At 41.8% G+C, this 21586-nt stretch overlaps 1 protein-coding gene across 1 annotated transcript; it reads left to right on the top strand.

Moving 5' to 3' along the window:
- The first annotated feature begins 6251 nt into the window (after positions 1 to 6251).
- Positions 6252 to 21145, top strand: LOC308064130 (uncharacterized protein). The gene is made up of 18 exons (XM_080388096.1): positions 6252 to 7105; positions 8713 to 8805; positions 10209 to 10336; positions 11010 to 11153; positions 11802 to 11885; positions 12431 to 12598; positions 12667 to 12763; positions 12861 to 13084; positions 13848 to 14001; positions 14076 to 14284; positions 14371 to 14488; positions 14638 to 14843; positions 15274 to 15391; positions 16049 to 16218; positions 16981 to 17054; positions 17130 to 17257; positions 18047 to 18236; positions 18667 to 21145. The coding sequence occupies exons 1-18, from the start codon at positions 7024 to 7026 to the stop codon at positions 18923 to 18925; spliced, it is 2646 nt and encodes an 881-aa protein (XP_080244222.1). The 5' UTR covers positions 6252 to 7023; the 3' UTR covers positions 18926 to 21145.
- The last annotated feature ends 441 nt before the right edge of the window (positions 21146 to 21586 follow it).

The raw sequence follows: 21586 nt of genomic DNA, 5'->3' as shown, positions 1-21586 counted from the left end.
ATAAATGTCATTCCTCATTTGGCTCCTTATGATTAGAATCTGTTTCTGCAGAAGAAGGAAATCTGGCAGAAAGCCAGAGCTGTTCACTAATCGTCATGAAAAGTGCTGTGAAACCTTTAGCTTAACACTGGATGGCTGCCAGTTACGGGGAAGAGACATGTCATCTGAATCTGAATTTATCTTCTCCCCCACAGGCTATACGGAGCTCTTTCAGCAGGGCAATGCAGATAGCACTGACACAACTGAATACACTTCAAAATTTCAAAATAAATCAATCAATAAAAAAAAGTTTTCCAGTGTTTACAGTGTGCTGGGAACACAAACAACCTCCTCCTCCTCCAAACTTTGAAAGCCTAATCCAAAGCTCACTGAAATCAGAAAGGATCAGATTGCTGTTTGTTCAAGACTGCAGAATTAAACATTAGAGACTTCCATAAACAAGCATAAAACTGTATTCAAATAAATTACTACAAGTAATTCAAATAAATTATTACAAGTTAGATTCTATAAGGATACTCTGGGAAGATTACTCTTCTATTGCTTCTATATTGCTTCATTTTGACAGCTAATAAGACATGGAATTACTTGAACAGGTGGAACAAATCTGTTTATTTGCTAGTGATCACACACTATTTTTACTTGCTATCTCTGTTGCTACAGTGTCTGATTAGTACTGGTGCATGGTCTTCCACCAAAGAAAAATTCCTTCCTTCTTACAGCACCAAAGACTTACTAGATAAGTAAATGATATTGCAAGATCCCAAAGGCTTTTACATAAATAGAGAAAAGATAGGATTCCAAATCAGTGAAATAGCAAGTATAAATCCAGAGAAGTAGTGGAAGTGACCAAAGAAATCTGTCTGAAGAGAATAATCCTGGCCACTGAGCATAGGCCTGAGCATTTCAGGTTCTTCAGCATTGCAGGAGACCTGAAACTGAAGATGAACTAAAAATACAAAAGGTTTATACCTGTGTGACCCATCTGCATGACAGGAGCTAGTTTACATGTCCATTACTTTAAGGGATATAAATGTGCAATAGCATCTTTAAATACAGACAAAAAGAGAGAATGGAAGGGAAGAGTAAAATGTGTTTGCCTATACTTGAAATAGAACTAGATCACAGATTGTATTTTCAATTTAAGAACAAGTAATTATTTCCTTCTTTATTACAGTTGTCAAGTAACCATATATAACTATGTATAGACAAAGACAGGGTTGTATGGGGGCAGCAATTATCAATGGACATCACTGAATGATAAATAAAGAGCTAGCTCAAAAATGCTATTCATTGCACACAGATGTCTGGACCATGGGCAGATGTCTTAAATTGTCTACACAAAGCACTTTTGTGCTATCATAGTAATTCAAATTGCTTTGCATTTGGTTCCAGACGTTTCCACAAACTGCTCTCCACTGCACATAAATTCCTATTCTCAAATTCTAACCAGACTTCAAGGGCCAAACTACTTCCTGGTGGAACTCTCTCACTTAATTTGGCTCAGCTTTATTGATGCAGACAAACTTTGAGATTGGTATGCTCACGTATAGGAGATCTTGTACATAACTCCATAGGTTATGGTTCAGGGGAGGGCATCCACTGCTCTTGTACCACCACACTGAAGGAGGTGATACTCAGAAAGCATGAGCTGGGAGAAGGTGGGGTGGAGGCATGGCTTCATGCAGGCTCTGTGTGCAAAACATGATGTGTTTCACAAGAAAATATGGTCATGATCAACAGTCTTGGAGAGAAGCTCGTTCCAAATGTCCTGCTGTACAGTATTCAGGGAAGAAAGGGCTACCATAGCTTGCTTTATAAAGCTTTAACTTGGGATATTTGTCCTTTTAAATGTGCTGGTCCCAGGTTTAATCTAAATTGTCAGCTGAAAATCATTATACCTACTGTCCCTAAATATGGAGAAGCCCAAAGAAAACCAGGTTTACTGACTCTCTAGGGTTCTTAGCTCTACTGTACTCTGCTAGCAGGACTCTGCCTAACTGAAAATCAAGTCAGCGATGATGTAAGAAATCATTCATACCCCCAGAGGAAGTATATCTTGCAGCAGAGGCAGCCCAGCGTAAGTTGCTGCGTTTTAGTTAAGGCCTTATTCTGTCTAACGTGTCTGCTCTTGCAGGTATGACTTACAAATGAACTGTTTCCCTCTGCTGCCCCCCCCCCCCCCCTTTTTTTTTTTACATGGAAACAAAGACAGACAGATAGATTAGTTGGTTAAATATCTATTATTCTGCATTGCAACCCTATGAAGAAAATGAGTAATACATTTCCTCGTGGACATTTTACAAGGGCCACTTTATACATGTGAGACTGCAAATTCTCTCTTGGTTTTATTATTCCTATTAGCATAGAATTACCTATTAGCTAATCCTAGAGGAACTATGATTTGACTTTAACTCATCATGCATTTTTGCATGCAGTCAAAATAGCTTTCAAGGTATGCTTAACAGATAGCCGTACTAGATTGTACATACCTCCTTTTTCCTTCATCCAAGAGTCATGGCACTACATGACCTGACCCTACTGCCCAGTTGCTAGTTGCCATGGGAGAATTACCAGTTACCAGCTGAAAGGCTGCTAATATTAAAATACGCTGATACCAGCACATGGTTTCACATAGTTATTAGCCCTGAAAGTGTGCATAATACTACATCATTTCTTCCTCTTCTTGCCCTGATACTGACTGAAAGGCCAAAAGGAAAATTTTGTCTGTAATCTTGGACATTTTGGCCATACAGTTGGAGTAAAGCCTTTTAGATGTCAGTATTCTTTAGAAATTCAAATTGTAAGAGACAAGACTTCTTCTTGCTTTTCAGTTGACAGGTCATAATTTAGGTCTGATGGGATATAAATGATCTCAGATTTATTTGTGTTACTGTATTGCCCAAAATCATAGTTATGGTCCAAGGCAACATGTGACACTTGCTAAAAATTAAAAAAAAAAACAAAAAAAAAAACACCAAAAAAACCCCACAAACAAACCACAACAACCCAGAAACATAAAAGTGTCTAGGAATTCATCTACAGTTGATTGGTAAAAAAACAAAAAGAAGGAACTAGACAAACATGGTAAAAAAACAAAAAGAAGGAACTAGACAAACAGTGCCTGTTTGAGTAAACTAGATGGGTAATGCTTTCAGTACCACTGTGATAAGGCTGAGTTGTAGCAGGACTACTGCAGTTCTCCTCCCATTTCAGTATATGGTTGCTAGTTCACTATTCACTGCAAGAAGTGAGTAAGACATCTCCAGGATGCCATTTTGCCCCATGACCTGAGCCTGCATGTGAGTATTGGCAGGTTGAAGGATTAATGGAAACACGGCTTGAATTTGTTTGGGGTGAAAAAGCACGAGCAACCCTGACACCATATAATTGGTGTGATGGGCTTGTCAAGAGTGCAGATCTGCTCTAAATGTCAAATGCAGCTGATGCAAGCTAGAGGAAATCTCAGGCACTTCTTTGGTGGCACCTAAAATCAGGTTCTGGAAAAGTGTAATAACCTGTTTGGAATATTGAAAAAACGCACTGCACAGTGAAATAAAGCCATAATTCAAATGGTTTCCACTCCAACAGCAATAAACACGGATGTGCTATCCAATATTTAAACCCTTACTGCCTGATCATTGTTTTATTTATTATTATAATCTATTATTTAGATAGTATCCTTGGTGGATAGCACTTCTCAGGAGAACTCCCCTTAAAGTTAAAAATTTATCGTATAGGGAATTTCAGAAAGAAACAACAGCAACACAAACCAGTTGGGGGTAACACTTGTTTCTGGGGTAAAATCCAACATCTTGGAACGTTGCAAACTTGGGCTTTACATTCAGTTAGGTTTTTTATACCCTTGAAGGCGTAGGAATGGTGCAGTAAGCTTAGCCACGGTAAGCAGCATAAATACATACGTCCGTCTAAAACGAGCCTGTGTAATCTGTGTTGGGTTTAAGGACAAACTCTGGGTACATAAACGCGACCGCAGCAGGCGCGCGGCGCCGGGGGGAGGGAGCGGGCTGTGCCGGCCGGAGCAGAGTCTCGGGCTCCCTCTCGAGGACATCGGTGTTAATGACAAATCAATCAGCCCGCCCTACGGCTCCTGCAGCCTGCACGTGTGCGAAGGAGCAAACCCCAAATGTCACAGGCATAAGTCTAGGACAAAAGAATCCCCAACATAAGGTTAGTCTAGATATGGAATATATATATAGAGAGAGGGTTGCAGGCAATTCTGACTACTGATTAGGAAACTGAAATTCTGATTACTGATTAGGAAATACTGCCAAGCTTGCCTCTTGGCAAAGGCATTTCAAACAGATGAATGACATGGGCTAACATGCACAAGATTATTTGATTATTAAATGATTACATTTATATTAATTTAATATTTACATTAAATATATAAATAAATATATATAATAATATACAATATTATATATAATATATATAATAAATAAATAAATAAAAATATAAATTATTACTTAAATCCTGGTAAAAGTGCTAGAAAATACATACGTGCACAAACAAAATGTGGAAATGACAGCAATATTTTAGCCACCAAAGAGGAGAAATTATCATTGTCCCAGGGGAACTGGGAGCTGAGATGTATTTGCACAGTGACTGACAGATGAATTGAATGATGATCAAGACAAGGAATACTGAATTCTAGCACCCTTTATTACATAAAACAACATTGCAGCTATTATTGTTTATGCTATTAAGATCACTATAATCACACACACAAATAACTCAACGCACACTGACAATGTGAAGGGACACCACATCAATCCCTTTGCACACCAAGTGACCTGAGCATCTTCTGACCATCAGCACCTCAGCTCAGCAGCCCCAGGGACAACACGTCCCTACACATCACTCACGGTGACCAGACTGCACCCACGCCGATGATGGTGGGAAACCATTACTGATCCAGACCCAGGACCACAAGTACAACTTCTCTGCCTTCAGCCTGCAGCAAAGGCAGGGTCCTTTGATCGGGTTGTGGTCACATCCACTCCTCCACAGTTTTTGGGTTAATATTCTGCAAATTTGGGGATGATTTCTGGTCTAGGTGTCCCACAGGTCATTTGGTAAGATAGTTCTTTGGTTTGTGACACACATTAGTCTCCAGCTAGGTTCCCTTTTACAGTTAGTTTTGATGACTTACCTTAAAGGTCAGCATTTCCTTCCCTTTGTCATTACAGCAGTTGCCTTAAAACTGCATTTTACACGTTTGCCTCTGGCAGACTTCAGCTGTCCCGGGAAAGCTATGCAAAGTCCTCCACAGAGGGTATAGGTGTTTTGGGCTTGTGTTGCAAGGTTTGGTATTGGGTGACTACAGGGGTGGCTTCTGTGAGAAGCTGACATAAGTTTTTCCTATGTCCAACGGAGCCAGCGCCAGCTGGCTCTAAGAAAGACCCACCGCTGGCCCAGGCTGAGCCCCATCAGTGACAGTGGTGGTGCCTCTGGGATAAACCTATTTAAGAAAGGGGGAAAAAAACCCTCCAAACTGCAGCTGGAGAAGACAGGAGTGAGAATATATGAGAGAATCAACTCTGCGGACCCCAGGGCAGTGGAGAAGGGGCTCCAGGCACTAGAGCAGAGAACAGAGCTGCCCACGGTGAAGCCCATGGTGAGGCAGGTTGTCCCCCCCCACCCACGGAGCCCCCGGGGGGCAGCTCCCCCCCCGCAGCCCGGCAGGGCCCCACGCCGGGGCAGGGGGTGCCCGAGGGAGGCTGTGACCCGCGGGCAGCCCGCGCTGGAGCAGCTCCGGGCAGGGCCCGCGGCCCCGCGGGGAGAGGAGCCCGGGCCGGGGCCGGGCTGCGGGCAGGGCCGGTGCCCCCGCGGGGACCCGCGCCGGGGCCGGCCGGGCCTGAGGGGCTGCGCCCCGCGGGGGGACCCACGGCGGGGCCGGGCGTGGGGAACCGCAGCCCGGCAGGGCCCCAGGCTGGGGCAGCCCGTGGAGGGCCCCCTGCCCTGGGAGGGCCCCGCGCTGGGGCAGGGCAGGCTGTGAGGAGCCTCCCCCGGAGGGGCAGGAGCGGCAGGGACAGCGCGGGAGGGACTGACCCAGCCCCGGGCCCGCCCTGTGCTGCTGGGGACGGGAGTGGGGAGGAGGCGGGGAAAGTCAGGAGTGAAGTCTAGCCCAGGAAGAAGGGAGGAGTGGCTGAATGGTGATTTAAGGTTTAGGTTTCATTTCTCATTATCCTACTCTGATTTAATTGGTAATAAATTAATTTTTTTTCCCCCAAGTCGAGTCAGTTTGCCCATGACAGTCATTGCAGAGTGATCTCTCCCTGCCCTTACCCCAACCCACGACCTTTCTTTCCCTTGTCCAGCTAAGAACAGGGACAGAGCTGCTTGGCCATGGTCAAACCACCACAAGGTGTAAAGAAGTGTAACTCCAAACCAACAAATTGCCACATGCTTTACCAGCACAGCACCAGCTATTCTACTGTCCCCTGACAACCCAATAGTTAGGAGCTGGCAGCTATCAAAATGGAGGAACCTAGGGGCCTCAGTAGGAGCAGATTTAATCAGTAAAGCAAATGAACAGGTGACATGAATTATAAGTTCATAGTTAGGAGGGTAAACAGCTGAAAATTAGTTTCATCAGTATAAAGGTGGCAGTCTTTCTATTTACCCCAAGACTCTGAGAAGTCAGAAAGGTTTTGCTTCTGTGTAAGGCTGATGAAGGAGTTTTTTGTTTCTGTGTGACTATAAAGGAGAGAAAAAAAAAAACAAACTCACACTCACAGGCTGAGCTAAATGTGCAATGGAGCTGAGTCTAGTACAGAGGTGAGAGTTTCATGGCCGCTAAATATAAATGGTCTTACCTAAGGTTTATATATTTAAATTTTTCTGGCTTACCTTCCCTGCTTTTCTAGTGGTGACTAAGGAAATCTCACTTTGTAATTTCTGGGTGTGGATCTGTAGCTCTAAACTGAAGACTAGTTTAATACCAAGACCAGAACTTTCTGAGCACAGAAGCTTATTAGCAAGCTGTTATCACAGTTGAAGATGCTGCTAATCCCTGTTTTCTCTTACAGGTTGTTGCTAATAGGGATATTAATCTCTGAAATATGGACTTGGGAGAGACCAGGTAATGCTTCTGTAAACTGCTTTCAACATAACAGTTTTTAAGCTTTTTTCATAGGTGTTATGTGTGCTTGTGTGTGCATTTCAGAGGAGTACGAAGCTGTTGTGGCAGCTGTTACTTGCATGTTTTTCTGAGAAGCTCCAAGCATGCAGGTGTCTGTTGATAACTGCTTGTGGTCACTTTTTAGGTTTATGTACCATTATATTAAGCAGACCTTCCTACCTTGCCTCGTTCTGGTAACAAGCACAGATGATTTAAGAAGGACTTAATTGTTGTTCTTGTTTTCTTTAACATAGTTATTGTTATTGACAATAAAATTATGTAAGGTTTTTAAATAATATAAAGATATCAGTACTTTGCCTGAAAAGAAACAGTTTTCATAACCAAAACTCTTGTCTACTTCAACTTTGTCCTTACAAAACGGAGGTGGTCCTAGATCAGCAGATACAGAGATCTCTTTCTAAGACTATCTGACCTACCTGCTGCAGGTGCTATATAAACATGATAGCATTTACCAAAGGTCAAAGTAAAAAGATACTTGAGGAGGTTTAATCCAGCTTGGAGCAATTGTATAGCTTCTGTACTGAATCAGATTGGTAGCTTAGACTCTGGGCAGAATAAGGTCATGTTTGCCAGCACCTGTGAGCTGTGCCCTAGTATGAACATCTTTGATGTGGGAGTTGTACCTTTGGTGAACTTAAGGGTTCAGTGCTGAAATCTCTAGGAAAGATGATCCTCCAAGCCCTTGGAATACATCATTATTATAAAAGGTCTAGTTGGCATTAGCTTACTTATGCTATGAAAACTTCTCTTTGAAACAACAAATCCCCATTTATTTGAAATGCATGTCAAACGAAAAGTCTTCTCTAGTCTCTACTCCTACATCTAGAACAGTTTATTCTGTTCAGCAGTTTGGAGGTTTGGCAGCCACAGCCTGGTTTATGCTGTGATGATAGCTTGGGACTTGAGCTTCTCAAGCCATTATCTTTGCTCCTGCGTGGTCATTTCCTACCATAAGCCACTGCCTTCTGGTACTTGCGCAAGTGAATAGGGTAGGCTGATGGGTAGCTGATGTGCCTGCTCCCACCCAGGTTTGGATTGTGGCTTCTTTTGAGAATAAGTGTGTATGGGTTTGTTTGTTTGTTTTGAAGTTTGTGGACTTTTGTTAGTTAGGTGTTTGGTGTGGGGTTGGTGTGTGTTTGTTTTATTTTTGGTTGGGGGGGGGGGAGTGGGGCATGGTTTAAGGGTGGGTTTTTTCCTTAGGAGGGTGAGGAGACTTCCTTGTTCTGTTTTATTCCATCAAAGTTGTTCAGATTGGGGCAGCCAATTTACTGCACTTTTTTGACCCTGTTCCAAAATCCTGTTTCCATGATTGGCTGTTGCAGGTAGCATTGCCAGCTGATCACCCAAGTATGCTAATATCAGGTCTGGCTTTTCTCCTGGAAATATCGCTGTTTTTTAAAATAAAACCCTCTAACACCTCCTGACCAGAGATGTTGGAATACAACTATCACAACACTGACTTTATAAAGCAATCTGGGAAGTAACAGATTTGTTTGTGTGTTACCTTTAATCCTCCTCTTACTAGCTTTTCAATACATTCAACACAGGACCCATGAGTTCAGAGTGCCTGGGGAACCTTTTGCGTATAACACTGAGCACAGAATACTTTGAGGACAAATACTTATCTTTTTCTGTTGTTGGTAAGTTGGTATAGAAGAACTTGGAGAGGGAATTACACATGGTGAAATGTTTAAAATTCTCTGAGGTCTTCCTATGCTTGAATTCCCTGCACTGTTCTAAGATTATAGAGCTTAGTAGGTTGGACTTTGTTGTTAATAAAGCCAAATGCTACCTTTATTTCTGTATAAAGTATCCTGCAGACAAGTTATGCGATAACTCAGTGATATCAAGTCTAATCATGGCTACCTTAGGACTCAAATGGAAATGCAGCTGGTAATTTCTAGGCATGCTAATGCTGGTAGATTTGCCTCCTGGTAAAAATGCTTTCCAGTAACAGCACATACTATTCTGAAAATTCACTACCTGAAGCTGGTACTACACTACTGATTTTGCACTAGTGGCTTTCCACCCTCTTTGCTTACAACAAAGGGATTTGATGGAGGCTTATAAATTCTTAATGAATCTTAAGGGAAAACTAGCTGGGCCTTCTGGTTATGGGCTGGTAGTCAACAAGAGGTGCATTTGAGTGAAAAGCACCACAGAGTGCCCTGGAAGGGCAGAGTGAGAACTTCTGGGCTATAAACATTATCAGGTGTAAAATCATATGCATAAAATGTAAACTCGGTCTTGAACCTGCTCTCCATGCTAATTAGCTGTTGAACTATAGTCCATGCTATCCATAACATCGCCTTCCTAGAATGTTAAACTTGTGAAAAAAATTAATATATGTTCTTTGGTCAGGCGTTTTCATCCATACACAAAGAAAGGCACTCTGCAACTCGGATATGTACAGCTTGAATGTATAGAGCAATTTTTTTTTTTTTTTGGGGGGGGGGGACCAAACTAAAGCCCAAAACTACAAAGACCTTTTTGTAGCCTAAAAAAAAATCCAAGCTAAGCTTTATTGTCTTTGTCATCCTGGTAAGACCCTTAAAGAGACTTCATTGGTTGGGCAGGCATCAAAGAGAAATATGGGCCTGTGACAGCCACAGATCAGACTCCTGGTATTGCTAGGTTATCATCATCTGTCAGTCCTGATGACTTTGACACTGACTTAACTTCTGTGCTTACTGGGGGTTTTGCCCCTTTAGGATTTAATGATTTATTAATATAGAAAAATTAATCTTTTTTAATTTAGAAAGGATTAAATCTTTCTATATTGGTAATATTTTTTTTATCTTCAGTCCTTGAGCTGCTAGTGTTTTCTGTCCCAGTCTGTCTAATTCTACCTTTCTTACTTCCTATAGATATCACAGCTCTTTTTTTTGCCACTTTGCAATTTTCTTGTGTCTGAGCCCAAGGTATGCAGTTAGGCCCTATTAGGGCAGGGTCAGCTGAACCCTGGGGCAAGGGCAGGTTGCTTGGGAAGTTTGCAGAGCAGGAGGTGAACTCATTAATACAGCTTTTCATTAATTGCCCATAGATCAATCTGGAATAGCCTGGGAGCTAGATGAGGCTGTGGCATCGCAGTGTGGCTATACAGTAACTTACAGCAATTGGAGTACCATTGAATTTCGTGCTTCTGCACTAAGCTGCCATTCTCACTTAGAGGTAAGTCTATTATAGGCATTTTTTATTATGGTGCTGTTGTATACAAGCATTATGTGAAACATTACCAAATTATTGATAGATATTAACTGAGGTGCTGCAGTGTCTTGAACATCTATGTGCAGAAAATTATTTAATTATCCTCAAATGTATCCAGAGGTCTAAGACTATTCTGTGATATTGATATTTGAATGGCCTGCAGATGAACATATGAAGAACTATACCACATGAGCCCTTGAAGGGCAACTGTTTTCTCTTGGATAAGAATAGGGAATTTTTTCTGGCAGCTGTGTTACACTCTGCTCTAATATTTAGTGTTTGAGACTTGTTAGGGCAAAAACTCACAAGCTTTGGCTGCTTGTGTTGCTTGCTCACTGCTACTATGTCATAAAACATAAGATTAGCTATATTGTAAAAAGCATTTTTTTGTCCAGTTCTGGGGGTATATAAAAGGTTGAAGCTGCTCCCCAGAATTTATGTTGCTATGTAGCTGTATACCTAGATGCATATAGCCTACATAGTCAATCAAGCAGAAAACAGTAATGCTTCAGTATGGGTTTATTCTGTGCAGAGCTTAGTGGGTGGATGCTGTAATTTACTTTTAGGTCACAAGGACAGGTGGTGCCTAACTAGGGAAAATTAGCCTAACAGGCAAGTGTTCACTGTGTCCATGCAGAAAGATGAGTTCACAGTAACTATACAAATCAAAGCATCTCCTACTCCTGATATGAAAAATGCTACAACTCATCTGAAAAGTGCAAGTTGCTATTATGGTCCATGGAGTCAGAGAGAGCTAGTATGTGAAAGTAACTACATGGAGGTAAGTACTGGAAGTACTTATGGGAACGTACTTAAAGTACAGTAAGGAGGTGAGTACTGGAAGATGCTCTTTTTGAAGCTGATTAGATGCTAGGAATGTGTATTGGAAACAGTTTGAATGCCCTGCCATGAGCAATCCATCTTGAGTTTAGTGATGCATTTATATTATGCTTTGAAAGTCTACTTGCAAGCATTAATAGCCAATAAAGTTGTGAAATGGTATTCAAAAGGTTAAGCTAATGGATTGAACTCACTGAATGCTGCCTCAACAAATCTTATGTGAGATAAAAGAAATGAATACTTCCCAAAGGAACTTTCCCTACTGAATTTTCTGGGGAGAAATGGGGGGGGCGGGGAGGGGCAGGGGCAGGAAGAGAGGGAGAGGGTGGGAAGGATTCCTCTTGAGAGTCAAGAACAAATTCCTGGCCTTAACTGGAAGTAGAAATGGGAAGATAGACAGAAACTGAAATAAAGTGGACAACAGATAATACACAATGCATGATGGCACCTTATGCCATAATTTTTCACTTGGCAGAAGGAAACCTCCCTCTAAGAAATGCTAGTTTCTTTTGAAAAAGACTTATAGGGTGTTGAAGACAAGGAAACAAGTGCTATCAGCAAACCCCTTACACAGGCTTTTTTCTTTCAGGTTTCTGTTGGGAAGGAGGTTCCACAGACTGTAAAAGACTTCACTCAAGATGAACCTGAGGACTGGACTCATGCCTTTCCAGAGGTAAAACTACAAGTTTTTTCTTCCTAGTAAAAATCTAGTGCTACTTCTGGCACAACCATCCTTCTAGTCTATGTCAACACAGTACAAAATGTCCTTTCCAAATGCACTTAAGCAGGAAGAGCAGAACTTCTGTACCAAGTGGGTTTAGTACATGGATTTTATACATTAGAAATCCAGGCAGCTGTAGGCCATGTATCCAAGAAAGAAATGGAAACTGATTTCTCAAAGAGCCTAGGAATCAAGTATTCCCCAGGCAAGAGACTGTGCAACAAAAACTGCCTGTAAGACCCCACGGTCCAGAAGTGAACTGTGGATAGGCTTTTCTTCTTGGACCCTACATTTGCGATGCAGTTGGTCTCTGATGCTCTTCATATGGGAAAGCTTTCTGTATGTGTGAGGGGGGAAAGCTGGAGGGGCATCTCACTAGCAGTATTTAGAATACTGAACAGCCCAGCAGTTTTGTTGCCTTAAAATACATTGTTGAATAGAGTTAATCTGTTACTTTGAACAACATGTTTAAACTGTTGATAAACTTCTCTGGGTAGGCAAAAGCAGGAGAAGCTTCAATATGGCAAATAGTATTCCATCAGCCAGAAGAAAAAAAGGCTCTGCTTGTAAGTGGTGCTTGGAGTGCAGGTTATGGACTCAACACCACAGACACCAGGATTCTGCTGCGAATACCATACACTGCTGTGCAAGTTCAGCTGGTAGAGGTTGGTACTCTTATTCCACCCTATCAAGGTACCAGGCTGTGTGGGTCTAACAAGATTTCTTCCTACAGGATCAGGGAATTACCTTTTCTGCAGTGAGATCAAGTATGTTTTACAAACAGCGATGGATGATTCTGATGGTGGATACTGCTGTGGCATGTCCTGTAGGTGAGAAATGCAGTACCTTGCTCCAATGCTTTCAATGTACAGAGACTGACTTGCAACTAGAGTAATGAGCTGACAGCTCTCATATCTTGTCCCTAAGATGGTGTGGACTACACTAACAAAACGATAATCTGGACTGTTCCAAAATATGTTCAACCACTCTCTGCTGGAGCAACTAGCTTTAAAGATGTGCTTGTTGAAGCTGGTGTGAATCTACACAAACTCTCTGCCAAAGAAATGGATTCCAGGAAATATGTGTTATTGAACGGCTTAAATGAAATTACAATGAAGATACCAATAGGTGCAGAAGGTGGCTATTACAAGGTTAGTGACTCATGTTAGGTGCCAAGCAACAGACTTTGTGGGGTTTTTTGTTTTTGTTTTTTTTTTTCTGGGGAGGAATAATTCTTCATCCTGTTCCCTTCAAGTGAAGGGTGGGAGTGAGGGGGAGGAAGGGTGTGTATTACAAATTTCAAAAGCCCTGACCAAAGACAGCTCTTGTAAGCACCACTTTGTTAATAATTTCTTTTATCACAAGCACAAATGGACAGAATCCTACACAGAACTATTCCTCAGGTTAACACAGAGCTTTTGCATTTTAGTCCTGATGTCATAGTCCTTGGAGACAGTCCTAACTGCACTGTAAAGCATAAATGGGTTCTAGTGTGTTTTACACAGACCACTTAAGAGAATGGTAATGACCCATTTGTCTACCAGACTGTATGATATTGGGAGAGGCTGAGGCTATACATCTAAATCTAGTTGCTAGGAGTGAAATGAATCTTGTACAAATGTTGTAACAACTGAACTCCAAAGAAAGTTGCAGGAGGAGCCCTTTCACTGCTGAAACAGTCCCCTCCTGCTTTGGAACTTGGGAGTGGGGGACAATTTTCCAAAGGAGGTTTTCTGAGTAATCTGATATAATCTAAACTCATAGGGATACAGCAAGTGCCACTTAGGAGTTCATAATTCCTGAGCAGAGAAGGACGGTTGTCTGGAGCTGTAGTTCTAGCTGACCTTGAGATGTTACAACACAACTTTAATGTAAAACCATATTATACTAAAGGGTGTTGATTTGAAATCTTAGACTTCTGTGAGCAGCGGACAGCATGGGGCAAAATACGTCATCAACCTGTTTTTGGAACATCAGTGGGAAGATAACAAATGGGGACTAACCAAACATACTATCATCAAGAAAATAGAAACACCATTTGAACAAGTAGAACTTGCTATAGCCACCAGTAAGTATCTATTAGCAGTACCAAAACCTGCAGTAAATTAAACATTCAGTTAATGTTACTGTGTTCCTTTTCAGACTCAAATCTGAGTGTGAGGCTAATAAATGTGACAGTGGGAACGTTCCTCCCAGATGTGGAGCTTGTCAACTTAACCATTGAGGGGGCAACTGTTGCTGTACCTGAAGCTGTTCAGCATGGATACCTAACACACGAGATCAAATATGCAAATGGAAGCAAAGCCTATGTAATTCAAGTCCAGTTTGATGCACCAAGCATTAAGAAAGAGGTGTGTACTATGACACAGCAGCATACCATGGTATAAAAATGATTATATCATTTAGTGATTTTAATTTCTAAATATGATTTTCCTAGTACATGAAAGCTGACATGAGAGCATACAACATGAATGTCACACTTGAATTTGTAACCCATCCAACAAGTGAGACCTTCGCTGTCCCAGTCAAAACAGTGTCAGCTGTTAAAGATGCAGGTAAACTAGTAGAATATGGGCAAAACTGTACCAGCTTGGCTGTGAACTCATCTGTTAACTGGGCTGATTTCAGTCAGGGATACTGTCAAACTCTGGGATTAAACTCTGATGGCAGCTAGCATGCTGGCTGACTCTTGACTGTATTACAGTATTGCCTAGTGCAAGAGGCTTTTGTGATGGGAGGAACCTTCACCTCATTATCACTCATGGGAATGTGGACCAAAACTGGCTACCCTTCATCTCTGACTGGCACCTGACCCCAGAGACTGTGCAGAAGTACAACTACAGCTTGAGGGACAATGGCACTCACTTGGCAATCTCTGTCCCTTTCCTTTCTTCCCATGTGAACTATGAGGTAAGGATGCCAGCATGTAGCAATTGAAAAGCATGTTCTAGCTGTGAAATGGCAACATGATACATGATGTCATTGAAGGTGAAATGAAACTTCCCTTTGAGATAGGCTTCAAAGGATTAATGGAGGACTGTTTTCTGCCCTTGGAAGAACACTTTAATTTCCCTTGGTTAATGTTGGCAGAAGTAGGAAAAAAAAATATCTTTCTGCAAGCACTTTAAGGATGAGCTGTCTTTTAATGGCACCTGTATGTGCAAAACGACTGGAAAAGTTCATTGTGTGAGCTTTGAAATTAAAAAAAATATCCTGTGGATTTCACTTTGATCAAGCACTATTACCTTTGGCTTGTATAACCTGCCCTCTTTGTTTTTGAATACTTTATTTGAACGGTATGTCTTTATTCTCTTGTTTAACCTGTGATTGTCATCTCTAGGATTTTCATACCTCTGGAATAAAGACTTCACTCCACTTAACCTTGAAGGATGGCATCACCTTGGCTAATAGGAAGCACTTCTCATTTTCCTGCAGATTTTCACCTTCAGAGCTAATACGTAATGTGTTGGGGATTAGCTGTTAATGCAATGAGTTGCATAATTAAGTCACACAAGCCCAGGCTATCTGAAATGTTTCTAGAGTTTATACTTGTGTGATACTCTGTTTGCCTGTCAGATTTCATACAAAGTAATATACTAGAAGGCAAGTCCAATTACAGATTGGAGTGGCTATCCTGTCTAGTACTGGAGGGGGGGAAGGAGGTGGAAAACTAGTTCCCCTCACACCTCCAAAATCATGAAGATTTTTTAAAAGGGTTTTTGTAGCTGTTTTTGACATTAAATGGTTTGGTGGTGGTTGGGGTTTTTTTGGTGGGGTATGGGGAGCATTGGCATGTAAATTAGCTATTCTAAAGCTACTCATCAATATTGAACGTGCTGAATATCTTGGCTAGGAAAATCCTTTTGGGAGAGGGTGAGAATTCCTAGGAAGAGAAAGGTAAGGGAAATCACCAGCTTCATCCATGTAGTGCACACTTTACTGGCAGTTGGCTTGAAGAAAATCAGGTGTTAGTACTGAAAAGAGTCTTGCTCAAAGCTTAGCCCTTGTGAGCTGCCAAAGAAATTGCCAGCTAATCTATGCAGAACCTCTTTGTTGTGCTAGGCTCCAAAATGAAGGAGTTTGTGTCCTGACTTGCATGAAAATGTGTTTTTCAGAGTGCCTACCCAATGGTACTGTGGTTATTACCGCAGTAAAAGTGGCAGGAGTTGCAGACCTGGACACTAGCCTGCTTGTCTTGAGGGACAGACGGTGCAAACCCAGCCTAGTGACAGAGAAGACTGCAACCTTCAAGTTCAATGTGAACACTTGTGGAACAAGTAGAAAGGTAAGGGCTTAGTCACAAGAAAAAAAAAAGTTTACTCTGTGTTGGGGCAGAGTTATTACTAGAACTGGCAGAGGCTCAGAGTTGAGCAGAAGCTGCAAGAAGGTCACAGATGACTTTTTGTTAAGTAATAAATCCACACTCTTTTTATGGAGATACTAAATTCAGTTGGGCAGAAGTTCTTGTTTGGTAAAAATGGTTTTCAAGGTCAGAAGTGCTTTCTGAAACTAGCCTTCAGTTTAACACCTCTGAATTGCATAGTAATGGAATCAAATGTGAGTTTATGCTGTTGAGATATACTCGTATGCCTTGCAGAAGCTGATTAGTGTTGCTAATGACTACTTGGCCCAAGACCAGAGTGGGTCCTGTGTTTACACAATACATAAGCTGCAGGGACAAAACAGTAAAGGATCAGGTCATGCTCAAATTAGGTTATCATGAATGCAGCTTGCTTCTGCAAGTGTTTCATCTCATGCTAGACATTGATCTTGTCAACAGAAACAACTGATCTCTATCTCTGGCCCAGTGTTCTCCCTTTTTGGGGTGTTATGTCATCTTGTCATATTCAAGGTGGTGTTAGCTAATAAACTGTTTCTTCTTGACTATGGTGTAGTTGCCAGCTTTAGTTCAGCAAGCGCAGAGCTATTCCTGAGCATACTTTGCTCATTGCAATCTACCAGTCAAGTGAAGAGATGTGGATATTGTGCCAAAACCAAAGTAAACTCTAATGTAACAGTCTTGTTTGTAATTATGTGTATCTTTCAGTTCAATAGCACAACCATGACATATGAAAACGATGTCCTCTATTTCAGACCTGACAATGGTACACCAGTATACCGGTAAGCGTCATGCCCTAGAAGGCTGTCCAAGGTATTTTGGTTCTGAAAAATCTAATGCTAAACCTTTTCCCTCAGACTGAAATTTGTATGCTGGTATGCAATCAAGCAGACTGTTGATGTCCAGTACGAATCTAAGAAGAACCCACCACCCAGTATTAAGCCAGGGTTTGGCTCTCTTGCTCTTTCAATGAAGCTTTTCAAAGGTAACACTTATGATTAGACTCCATAGAACTACTGAACAGTTGAGACTGGAAGGCACCTCCGAAGGTGATCTTGTCTATGCCTTGTGCTCAGGCAGGGCCACCTAGAATAGGTTGTGTCCAGATGACACATCCAGGGATGAAGTGGAAACCTCTTCAAGGCTTCTAACAGAGGTTTTGTGTTCCAGAACCCAACATAAATGGTCAACTATCTGTAGTGGATCGGACTTGGCATCACTGACACATGTTTTCTTGCTTGGTCTGGGCATGCTAAATGTTTTGTGTAGTGGATGTAATGTCAGCTTCTCTCTGTCAACTCCCTAATTTTTGCTAAGCAGAGTTAGTACTGACTGAAATAATCATAACCTGTGTCAGAAGGAAGCTACGTGTCATACTGCTGTAAAATGTTAACTGAGCTAGCAGAAAGGGTTAACTGAAGCCTGGACTAAATACCCACTCTGACTGGAGCGGCCTTATGAAGTTTTTTACTTCCCATCCCCCTGGTATTTCTTATAGAGACAGTTTTTGAATGAGTATCTTAGTCCAATGTTTTTTTTCAGGAGCATCTCACTTATGGATCCTCAGAGCCAAGGAATACAGTTCAGATCTTTGCTTTCCTTGCCAGTTCTTACTTTCCTGCCATCCTATCAACATTTGTTGTCATTCATACACTCCCTCAGGTTTTAGTATAACTGTGCCAGAGTAATTGGTGGTGGAAAGATGAGTGAAGCAGAAAGTTTGTGAATACCTACTCTGTAAAAAGGAAACTTTAACATCGATACTCTCTTCTAGAGAAATCCTATTCAGAGCCCTACCAGGAAACGGAATATCCTGTGGTAAAATACCTGAGGGAGGCACTGTATTTTGAAGTTGAACTGCTCCAGCCTAAAGATCTAAGACTGGAACTAAACCTGAACAACTGCTGGGCTGCGAACTCCCAAAGCCAGGACAGCCTTCCACAATGGCCCATCCTTGTAAATGGGTAAGGAGGACTTCCTGGCTGTATTTGGTAACTGCCCAGCACAAGGCCCCTCACCTTAGCTGAGAGAAAAGGGGAAGAGGACAGAAGTTGGCTTGGATGCACTGTTCTGTCCTGGTGGGCACTTGCTGCTAGGCTGTGGAGTTCATGTCAGTGTCAGCACAGTGGCTATGCCTTCTGGTGGCAGCAGATCATGGGGCTGGCCAGCAATGCTTCTAGCTAACAGCTTCCAGCTGGAAAGAAAGAACAAGAAGCAACCCTGACTGTGGCCAAATGCACACCTCATCACTGAGGGAGGCTCTAGCCACACCCTTATGGTCCAAGGAAAACTGAGAAAAGCTCCTCTGTATTTCATTTTCTTGCTTTGTTTAAAGATCTAGTTGAAGTGATGAAGGTTTAGATTAAATGTATTTTTTTTCACTTTCCCAAAAAGATGTGAAAACAGTGAAGATTCCTACAGAACTGTCTTCCATGAAGTTAATTATAGCCTCAGAGGTAAACTTCCTCAGCACCTAAAGAGATTTGAAGTGAGGATGTTCACCTTTGTACAAGGCACAACTCTGTTACAAGAGCAGGTGAGATGTCTCCATGGTCTGCCACATGCTGTTGGCAGTCCTGATGCTCAAGCCTGGAGCACAGCATGCAGCAAACACTGTGTAAAGTTTCAGCTGGCCAGGTGCTGCCTGGGGTAACTAGCCACCCCCTTGAAAGCATAACACTGTAAGAGTAGTAAACGAAGACTAGCCACTTAGCAGTGTTCAGGTCACCCCCTTTGGGGTCAGTACACATATCATGTTTGCCAAATAAGACTTCTCTACACATAATATGAATATTCTTGTCTTGTAGCTGTATTTCCACTGCAGTGTGGTGATCTGCAGCACTACACAACAGCCTTCAGGCTTTCTTTGTCCAAAGAGATGCAATCCTGGGAAACACAGACTTGGTAAGAAAACAGGCACTTCTCAATTCACTCCTGAATCTTTGCTCAGCAATTATAGCATGTGCCTTCATGAGCTGTGGCAGATAACAGATTCCTAGTCCTAGCATGTGCTGTAAAGAAAACTAAAAGCTGAAATGTCTCACCAGATCATAGTGTGGAACCAGTTCAGCGTGGGCAAGCATCGTCTGGAGCAGTGCTTGTTAGGAAGGAAAACAACTAGCAGAGGTTGGTGTCAATCTTAAATTACACTACTGGAATACCAAGTATGCTGCTGTTGTAACGTAACACTTCTGTATGACTCTCTTCTCCTTGTAGGTGAATATGCTGACTTTTGACAGAGACTAAACAGGAACTATTTAGTTTCACAAAGCTGCAGTGAGGTGGCCTAAGCAAGCACAGCCTACCTAGACTTACAAGACATCTTGAAAGTATCTACTGGGAAAATATATTGACAGCCTCTACTGAGGAAAAGGGTCAGCTAACCAGTATGGATGTATCTTTGTCTTTAACATAAATTAGTGTGTTGCTGTCTTATATTCCTCTACAGTGTTAAACTCTTAGTCTTTTGTGGATTTACATCTGACCTAGTCTGCTCAGCTAGCAAGTCCAGAACTTCTGTCTAGTCACTTGGCAGTTGGAAGCTTTTTTGGGGGAGTAAGGGGAAGAAGATGGCAACAGGTGTGAAGTCAATTGTAAATCACTTTGAGCCTGTTTAAAGTTTCAGTATGAATGAAAGATTTCAGGGAGCTTAATGTAGTAGAAGAAAGTGTTTTTTGAAGCAAGACAGGGTCAAACATGCTTGATCCTGTAGTGGCTATTGACAGGAACACTGCAGGCTGGATCTTGCAGGTGTTGTGGCTTTGCATCGTCAAGTTGCCTTCTCTAGGTGGGGGAAATCTTTCACAGGTAACATCAGTGACTGCTTAGCTGAGTAAGCTGTCAGCCTAAACGAAAAAAAGCTTTTAGTGAAGACTCACAGTAGTAACAATACATGAATTCTATCCATGAAGTGTTAAAGATTTTTACTTACTAGAGAACATGATGCTTATGAGCCCCTGTCAGATTATTGGGTTGTTGTTTTGTTTTTTTTAATGGGAGGAAAAATTCTCCATTTCTTCTTTGCATCTGAGCAGTGATGTGAAACCAGTTCAGATTCAATATTGTATTTTCCTGTTTGAAGGAAAGCTATTGTTTAGCATGAATCACTATCCCTTAGGGCTAAAGATATAATAATGGGTGTCTGTTTTTTAACTTTATATTAAATAGAAATTCCCTGTAGTATAATTCTGTGAAGGTTAACTTGAGCAAGAAACTATTTTGTGACTATTTGCACATTGTGAAAAAGCATGGTATCTAAAAGGTGGTAGCTCTGTTGCTACAATACCTGTACAGAGATCTCACTAAACAGTTTGTGCTATAATTACAATTCAAATTTGTAAGCCTCATCTGTCTTCCAGTTGCCTGCTAAGCATTTCTGTAGTAGATGTCTTTCGCTGTTATTTCTGGGAAAATCTGTGTGGGCCTCGTGATGAGGGGCATGTCAGGTCCCTAGCTGTGCATCAAGACTGTTTTTCAATAGAGGAGGCTACTGTGATAAAGGAGTCTTATTTTGGTTACCTCTGTGGTAAGTGAAGACTAAAGCTGTGGAGCTGTGATATTGATCAATGAGATGTAAATATGCCAGCATGGGAATAAAAAAAAATAAATAATGCAGAACACGTAAAGTCTGCTGTCAGGCTTACAAGTCAGGACTTTGTGCTTAGTGCTTTTCCCTACATTAACCCCATGGGTTGAGCACTAGTTATTCCTCAGTCTGTGGACACAATCTATTGAGAAATCAAAGGACATACCTATAATATGCTGCTAGGATTTTGCACTGAAGAGAACACAAGTATGGGTATTGTAAGTGATATGATGCCTTCCCCGTGTCTTGCATCATGCTGCATGTCTGCCAAGAAATAAGACTGTTACAGTGTTTTCTCCAGATAAGTGAATGGCAATCTTAATTTGCCGCAGCAGTGCTCTGCCAGCACGGCATAGGCTGCCTTGGGTAGCCTGAGCCACCTTCTCCCCTCTTACAGCATGCAAGGGGAAAACCCTAGCAACTAGTGGCTGCTCTGAGAACCAAGCATGAGGTTGGGCAGCCTATTCCAGTACTGTAACTCAGTCTCAGTTGTGGCTTCCTGGGTTTCTGATTCCTTTCTTCAAACTAAGACTCAAGGACAAGATCACTTAAGAATAGATATCTGGTACTTACAATCTTGTCTAAGGCACCTTAATTTCTTTCCATAAGATTAGTCAGTATTTCGAGATTCTTTATCTGATTATGGGGATTCAAGAGTTATTGAAAAGCAAGATGATGCCCAGGTAAATTGAACAGCTCAGCTCAGTGCCATTTTGCAAAATGGAAAGT

The sequence above is a fragment of the Falco punctatus genome (assembly GCF_963210335.1).
Source record: "Falco punctatus genome assembly, chromosome: 5".
NCBI lineage: Eukaryota > Metazoa > Chordata > Aves > Falconiformes > Falconidae > Falco > Falco punctatus.
The sequence above is the reverse complement of the archived record's forward strand: the minus strand, read 5'-3'. Positions and strand labels throughout refer to the sequence as shown.